The 8,859-nt window shown below is 40.5% G+C and overlaps 1 protein-coding gene across 1 annotated transcript in view; it reads right to left on the reverse strand.

The window, feature by feature from the left end:
* lgr6 (leucine-rich repeat containing G protein-coupled receptor 6) overlaps positions 1–7,263 on the reverse strand; it is an 84,638-nt gene extending 77,375 nt beyond the window's left edge. Inside the window, exon 1 of the mRNA XM_084099220.1 lies at positions 6,830–7,263. Within this exon, the coding sequence (XP_083955346.1) occupies positions 6,830–7,023 (194 nt within the window). The 5' untranslated portion in view covers positions 7,024–7,263. The remainder of the gene's footprint in view (positions 1–6,829) is intronic.
* Between the last annotated feature and the right edge of the window lie 1,596 nt (positions 7,264–8,859).

Below are 8,859 nucleotides of genomic sequence, written 5' to 3' on the forward strand. Positions count from 1 at the left end.
TTGGTTATTCTACAATGCACTGAGTAGAAGAATTCGGGTCTTCTCCTCCAGCTCTGGATCTATTTAAAGATGTTCTGGAGATGAGGCAGTCTGCGGTAGGTCCACTGGGTTTATTTATCCTGCATGGGCTCTGACTATTTTCGGGCTGACTTCACAGGGCACTAATTGCTCTCGTTTCACTGTTAGGTAACGGGAAGAGAAGGAAATGAACAATCACTCCCATGTTTGTTTGAGGGTGAGGTTGAGTCTGCGACTCCGCATGTGTACTAGCTTGTACACAAATGGAGTCGTGTGTTAATGACAAGACATTCTACATGGAGGAAAAAAAATGTAGCCGGCCTGTTTTTTGTTTATTTGTTTTTCTTTCCATTCAGCCTTTCTATCCGGAATTTGAATTGAGGAACTGAGGAATGTATGAAAGAATGTGTTGTTTTTTCCTCCATGAATTGCGTAAATGCACTTTAAATGACCATTATATAGTGAAGTTTAAAAAGTAAAGACATTGAAAAAAAGTTTGTTGTCATGTATAATGAATGGGATTTGGTTTGGCAAGCAGGGTCATAACACTCTCAGGTGTAAACATACCTCTGTCTGTCTTACAGCCTGGAGGGTATGTTGTACACCCTGACCCCTCTCACTCACTCACTACATTGCACATCAGTGTGGCAGATTCCTAAGTCTGTTTGAATTGTCCAATGCTCTGAAAAGATCAGACTCCCTCCCCATTGCCTTGTCCATGACCTGTCCTGACGCACAAAGCAGGTAAACAGGCCACTGGGGTACCGTGAGTTGAGATCTACGGTCAGAGTCTAAGCCTTCTTCCCGCTTCTACCAGACATAATACATTACTTTCACCTGCGTCTTGCTTCGGTCATGAACCCATGCCGAAATTTCACCCCGGCAAACACGTACGTCTCTGTAAACTGGACTTCGTCAGCTGGAGTTTTTTATTAAAACTTACCATTCCAGATACCCCGTTGACATTTGGAGCCTCATTTGAAGAAAGTTTTTTATTCTCTTTCTCTGAGGAGCAGTCTGCGAGTATGCCAAATTTGTCCATGTGTTTCATATATTTGTTAACTTTCGAGTATTTCTTATTGGAGACTCTGGGTTTTGGTAATGGACTGTTGATGGGGGTACACATACAGCAATATAAATCCACTGGAGCACCTCAGCTGTGATGTTATTCCTCAGCACTTTGCTCTACGCGTGTCCTGTTGCATTGCTTTGCAGCGGTACCGTAAGCATCAAAGCTGTGAGTGATTGTCCGTGCAGTTTGTCTGCTAGCACCCCCTGAGGGATCAGCCTGCAAACTTACCACATTATAAAGCTCAAAGTGTTCACCACTGCCAGGATGAAAAGACCATTATCGCCCTATTTCATTGAAGAGCTTAGGTGGTTAAACTGAGAGAACATTAGAGCCCTTGGAGCCGTTTAATGATGCAAGCTGCCAGAGTTGAATTCGCTCTGATTCAAAAGTGCATAAACAACCCTTAAGGTCTGAGGCCCGATCTTGAAAAGGCCTTCTTCTAAACTCAGTGCTCATTTTTCACTAATATTTTTACCATTTTTATTGACAGCACAGAGAGGGGACAGGAAATGATGAAACAAAGTGGCGGAAAGAGATCGGAAAATAACAGTATAGGCTATATGAGCCCTATCCTAAATTCTCTTCTCAGTATGAGCACCAGGCAGCAACTACTAGGTCATGGCTCCAAAAGTCTCCCACTTTGCTTCCTGTAAATTCTCTACTGCCCTGTCCCAACCAAGCAACCAAATAAATAAATGGATAAATAATGAATGAATGAATATATAGCTTGCTCCTCCTTCCTTATTTACTTTTGAATAAAGTCCTGACAAATTTTACTCATTGAATATCAATATTTATTTATAAACACATCCAATTATGGAAGTAAAATGGGTTCCGAACAGCATTTCACGTTGAATGAACTAAACTCAAATGTGTTTCATGGTTATGTGACATAACTGATAAATGTATATAAAATTTGTTCCAGCTGTATGTAATATTTGACATCATGATTTAGGTGTTAACTCTTCCTGTTTGACCCTTACAATATACATCACTGGTCAAAAGGGCTGCAAATAGATTTATGGCCCTAAAATCAGATAACACAACACACTTCAGAGCTTGAAGGCATCTTTCACACACTCACTCTGTTCTTGTTTCTGACTAAAATGTTTCAAGGCCAAAGCACTGGAAGTTGAGGCGGGCCAGTAAGCGAAAACATGTGTCTGTAGCCCTCAGCTCGAGCTCAACATTAATTTGTGTTTGTGTAGAAAATTGCCCTGAGAGAGATGAAAATATATGGCCCTTGGCTTCTGGGAATGGGTTGACAGCTTTGAGGTTTGAGCTGGTTGTATGATGATGTTTTAGCTGGTTGATGCTTGTACTCATCTTCAGTTGAGCTAACCTGGTTTCAGCAGAGCTCACATTTTCAGTGTTTTCTTTGAATGGTAATGGTTTTATCTTTATTGTAGTTATTTAAACATTGGATTTGCCAAATAATGCCTTGAAGTACAGTTCAGTACCCCTGCTTTTCAAATATACACGAACCAACTGTCATAAATAATGTGATTTATAGTATATTGTTATTAGCTCAAACATTCTGCTTAAAAATATGTAATATTATTTTTAAGTATTTTTATACTAAATCTTTAAAACTTTAAAAATTTACTAGTAATTTACAGGGCTGTTGAATGCTTGAATCTGATCGGTTGACAAACATTAAGGTGTGCAATTATTTCCAGGGAAACGCACGGCTAATGTAGTTCCAGGCAGGTCTTGACCGCATAACAGTTCCATATCACTTCGCCAAATGATTTCAGTTATTTCAAAGGTCCTTACAGCCGACAAAACAGCAAAAGAACCAAAACCCACACTGACCAAGTAAATAAATATAGTAAACAATGGGATAAAAAACATTTCCATGTTTTTTGCCACAAAATCACGTTTATGTAAGGAAAGCATATACTTTCTCTCTCTCCCACTCAAACGCACACACATACAGTACGGACACACACTCGCACAGAAACGTGTTGTCAGCGCTGCTCTGAAGATTTTATCAGTAAAATATTTTAGCAACTTAAAAGCTACATGACATTTCTCACTAGCTGGGTAATAACGGCATTGTTCTTGAAGCAGATAAACTTACAGTGTCGCTATTAGTTACTGCTGCCGAACACAGTTGAGAGATGTACAGACTCAGGTAATTCACACACACTTGATAACTCTCTCTCTCTCTCTCTCTCTCTCTCTCTCTCTCTCTCTCTCTCTCTCTCTCTAATAACTGCATCAATAACTGCATTAGTCTGCTATCAATGGCTCAAGCCTCTGTTACAAGCTCTAAAATGACGTTTTGGAATTAGCAACGGAGGCTTGGGATGAGATGCGTAAGAAATTAGTCCCACATACAAGAGTAATTAAGGACAAAAACCTGACAAATGTCTTGGATCACGACATCTGAACAATGTCTTGAGGTGTGTTAACTGGATAGTATTAGCGTAATAACTGACTCCGGTCCATCAAATTATTAGAAAATTAGAAATAATTCAACGGCCCGTCGTCACTGAAAAAATGGAAACTGTGTCACAAAAGAAGATATTTTGAAAAATGTGTCAACCGTTTTTGTTTATTCAGTGAACGTCAATGGGGCCCAATGTTTTTTCGCAGAAAAAAAGAAAGTCAAAACAGTTTGAAAAAGTCAAAAAATCAAACAATGTATAAAACAATACACAACAGGTTCAAAACAGCCTCAGCTGGGTCAAAATGTATGATATTCACAAACTCTCTGCCATGATTGCACATACCAGTGCATTGATGTACTGTGATAATATGCACTCAAAATATATCCGATGTGCTGCATCTTAATGCATCAACACAGTAGGCTTTTTAGACATTGTACATAAAAAAATATGAACCAATCAACAGTTAGTGTGTGTATGTTTAGGAATGTTCATACAAGTGTTATTCATGTTAATGTACATAACAGCAGTCTCTAACTTTTCCTTGTCTGATGTACCTCAATGTCCACTCCTGTTGAAACCAACAGAAACAAACAAAAACCAGTGCAAAAACAGACTGTCTCTGTGACAGACTTTTTCCGCGCCCCAGGGCACCTGTTGTCCCATATGGGCGATCGCTGCAGAGCGAGACAAGACAGGCATTTAATACTTGCAAAACGTCCAGCGCTGCTGCCTGCTTTCTCAGGAGCGCATTCACACAGCTCTCACTTGTGCTTTGCTTTTCGCTCAATGAACTGTTTTATCTCAATTTAATGTTAAGCGAGACCTGCCATGTATAAAATGATGGCGAGTATCTGATTGTTATGTGCAAGAAAAATAAGCAATAAAAGCATAGAGTAACATTAAATTAATCTAGTGAGCATAAGCAATGAAAGGATAACATTGCTCATTGCATGTCATTTTCTTAACAAGATAGTTTATGAAGGTTTGATTGTCTTGGCAAATGTAAAATATTTCTGATCCACTGAATGAGCAGTTTAAATAAAAAATCAAAAAATCAAATGCCAATAGAATTTCGTGACAGAACTTTGAGGGTAATGTATTCTGAATTAGAAGAGGGAATTAGATGTGAAATCTGAAGTCTCAAGCTCAAATGGGGCAGCTGGGATGACATATTGTAGATTTAAGTACTGGTTGCTAGGCAACTATACATCCCATAATTAAAAAAAAATAATGCAACAATTGGCCACAGACCCTTCATGCATTTACATTTTGGCACGTTTTCAGTAAAGGGATTAAAAGTTATAGCTGTTCAAAGTGAAATCATAATGACAGGCCAGTGCAAAAGCAAAAGATTTCAGGCCGGAAAGCAGTTGCATGTTCTAATGCAAACACTTTTTCTTGGTTTGTCTAAAAGTTTGACATGAAAAAAGGCGACCGATGAATGAGCACTTTCAGTAAACGGCGTCAGAAGAACAGAGCTTTCTTGCAGAACGGTCCCCGTCGTACTTAAACACACACTTTGACATCTCAACAATGACACGCACATCAAAGCTCAGTCAATATTTACATCAATCTCCTCTCCTCCGGTGAAGAAAGAAAGAATTGCATTTGAAAGACTTCTGCTGGTCTGATCTACACAGACTCATAATGAAATTCTGAGAAAAAAAAAAGACTTTTCATAAAGTCTTTATGAAAATGTGTGTGAAAAACCTCAATCTGACCAATAGAATTTCCACGATATTCAATGAACACAAGATTCGCTAGTGAGATTGCATTTAAATTTTGTCAGGACATGATCAGTCCTCATTATATTAATAATGTTAGCACAAAATTATCTGCAATGTTTAATAAATGTAGGAAATGGACATGTACTTCAAATATGAAACTGAAGTCATGCGATGTATTGCACAACGCAATAAAATTCCCTACAACATTGGCAGGATTAAAAGAGATCCAATCCCATGCACTTGCAAATGTCTAGAGACGCCGCTCAAGACGTTTCAATATGTTTGAAAGGTTGCGGTACATGTGTTTGCAATCCAATTCCCAACCATGAGCTATGCTTCCTCCAAAGCCTGAAACACAACTCTCTCCAGTTATTGATTCACGTGAGCTGCACAACGTTTTATGAGCGAACATTTGAGTCCTCCTTTGCGTCATCATTCACAATCAGGGGACATATGGCATGCCTTAGCGATTAGCATGGACTTAAACCCAACAGGCTTCCAGCTGACATGGAGAAACCCAATACTGTACGGAGCGCCCCACTGCATCACTCTCCACACACGTTCCCATCAGATACCGCTGCACTGAGAACTGTCACAGGACACATGGGAAACGAGCATTGCTTTTCCCGTTTAGTAACGAACTGCACGCTTTGTGCGGTTCCACTCGTGCTGAAATTGTCCCGTTTGGGGCAAAATAGCTTTGCTAATGTGAGCGGAGTTTGTATTACAGCTCTGATTGAAGGTGCACGTCAGCACCAATCACTCAAGACGGATCACATGTATGTCATATGTCCTTAACTGGTGGGTCGCCATCCAGAGATGGGTTGCAGGTCACAGGGAAAAAACAAAAACAGTGCTACATTTCAATAACACACCACATCTAATCACATATTAATAGTAAGGAATAGCACAAATAAATAAAATTATAATGATTATATAGGAAGCATTTTATTTTACAGTCCTGTTCCCCATGTAGGCTACATACTATGTACTTGTTATAACTGGGTAATAACTAGGTAATAACCCTGAACCTACCCCTAAACCTAACCTTAACCCCCGTAGTAACCTTGTATTACCCAGCACCTTCTTAGGTAAGTACATGTCAAGTGCAACCATTATTTAAAATATAAGTCGTGTTGTTTTTGGTCATGCCTTCACTTTAACCATGGTATTTAAGTGCAAATTCATCTGTCACTTGGAAGAAGCAGCCAAATCAGATGTCAGGTGTGCGCTTATCCTCATAAACCATGAACAAAACTACTTAAGATAAAATAAAACATGCAGATGCAGGTGCACTTAGAATAAGCATAAATGGAAGGACCAAAATGTGACTCTTGTTGATCTGTATGATCAATGATCTCTTGTTGACTTCTGAATGATCGATAATATTGGTACTGTGTTGGGTTTCCACTTGATGTCCTGACGCAAAACCAGTTGTCAGAGTCTGTTATTAACCTTGAGCCTGTCATATCTCCTAAACCCGGCATCAAACAATAATCTTACAGTGTCCTTTTGAAGATATTTAAAGTAATCAAAGCAAACAGCTCTCAAGATCTATTCGCAACACCTCACTGTCTCAGCAAAAGCAGGTGATGGAAGAGGGAGGGCGTACTCACAGGTAAGACGTCAAAGGACTCAGGTCAGTTGGCACACTGGATAGTCCCTGTTCGGAGCAGTCCACGAGCAGTAGGATGCCATCCTCCTCACACTGGCACGCAGACGGGCACTGCTTCACAGGCACCGCGGCACCCGGCGGCCCGTGAGAATGGGCACACGAGACGGCATGCAGGATCAGTAACACCACCAACATGACAATGACTCCAACTCTTGTCTTTCTGTGGATGGGCTGTGTGTCTGTCTGTCTCTCTGCAGTCTCACTCAGCTGTAGCTCTACTTGTCTGTGTGTATGTGTCTGTCCTCTCTCAGCTCTCTGAAATGTTATCCTAAGCCTCGTCTCTGTAGATTTATTCTGTCACTTCAAACTCCCATGGGTGAATGAGTCAGTCAGGGGCTTACGCAGGTCTTCTCTCTCTCTCTCTCGTCTCATCTCACTTAGGAGACATTCACCTATTGTAGTGGAAGCTTGCAGCGCTCCTCTGATTGGCTGGAGCTTTTGGAGGGCGGAGCCGCCCGGCACAGCACTCCTCCTACTTTCTCTCGCGCGCTCTTTCTGCCTCGGGCAGCTGGAGTGGATGGTTGGAAGAAAGCAGTGGAGCCGATCTCTGAGAGGGGGAGAACTGACGGACAGAACGGAGATCTCAATTTCACTATGCCTTCTCATCACACCTTTAGATGTAACACAATCCTTCCCTCATAATCACTTTTCTACAGCTGCTGAAATCCAGAGTTGCTCTAGATCCTGCAGCGTGAATTTAGCCGTCCGTCAAACACTGACCACTTCTCCTGCTGTTGCTCCTCGTATAAATCACATGCGAATATTGTTTTGCTCCATTTCTCTTGGAGCAACGCTTACATGGTGTTTTATAACCCGAACAACAATAATTGAGTTAAGCTGCGGGCTCCCCTCAGCCAAACAAACTACAGATTTACTACTTCACTGTCCCAGCTTGTACAGCGGGGTGTCTTTTCACCGCAAGAGACATGAATATCCTATACAGAGCGGGAGACATTTGCATTGCTTGCTCGGTGGGTCTCACTTTAACTAGTGGAAGGAACGATGATAAATAGTGCTGTTTATTCAATTGGAAAAGTGGACAATGAAATTTTCCAGATCGCTAGGTGATAAATACTATCTGTTTATATCTCGAAGGATCATGGGAACTCCTGATCGATTGCCGTCAAGGGTCCTAGGAGTGGCAACAGCTCAATTTTACCTAAACATCTCAGAAAAACACTAGAAAGATGTACCACAACATACACGTTTCCAGGAAATGTCCAGGATATTTCCAGAAGCTGTGTAAGGCTTCCTTCAAGATGTGACTCCAAACATCTGCAAAACTCCTTAAGTTCTGTCACTGTGCCCGTATTATCATGCACATGATGTTTTATGTTGTGTATTGTTTGTAATATTTATGTCATTTGGATCATCTTTTACAATGCAAAGTTGGCATTGGTTTCTGGAAAAGTTCCCATTAGAAATCTTGCGTAGTATAGTGCCCAAAGCACTGTCCTCTCTTGTTCTGCTTCATTCTATTATTTTTTTAGCTTGTTTTTGTTATGTTCATGGGGGGTCTCGATTGTTAGCGTGACACATTTCCTTTTTTTAAAACTGTGGCCAGTTTCAGAGAATCAAATAACATTAGTTTGAGTGCTTCAGTTGTTTTGCATTAATCTTAGTCATCACATCTGTTTCAAAATCTTCCTTTCTAGGAGTCGATGCTTTTTATACTTTCAGCGTTACAGTCCAGCATGAGGATCTCCAGCGCTGCTCATTCATCTGTTTTAGAGTCATTCACAATCGGCTCAAATGAATTCCACTAATTCATTAAAATTCCTCAGCTGAGCCTATTTTCTGTGGAGCCTTTGTTACATGCCCTCAAAAAAAGAAAAGAAAAAAAGAACTGTAGTCATTGATGCACGTTATGTCTGTATTATCCACACACACACATACACACCAGCAAAACTCTCACACACCAAAACACCATCAAGAGCCCAATTCTCATGCAAACGTTCATTGCAGTAATTG

This window comes from Abramis brama (assembly GCF_963993115.1).
Source record: "Abramis brama genome assembly, chromosome: 22".
In the NCBI taxonomy this organism is placed as follows: domain Eukaryota; kingdom Metazoa; phylum Chordata; class Actinopteri; order Cypriniformes; family Leuciscidae; genus Abramis; species Abramis brama.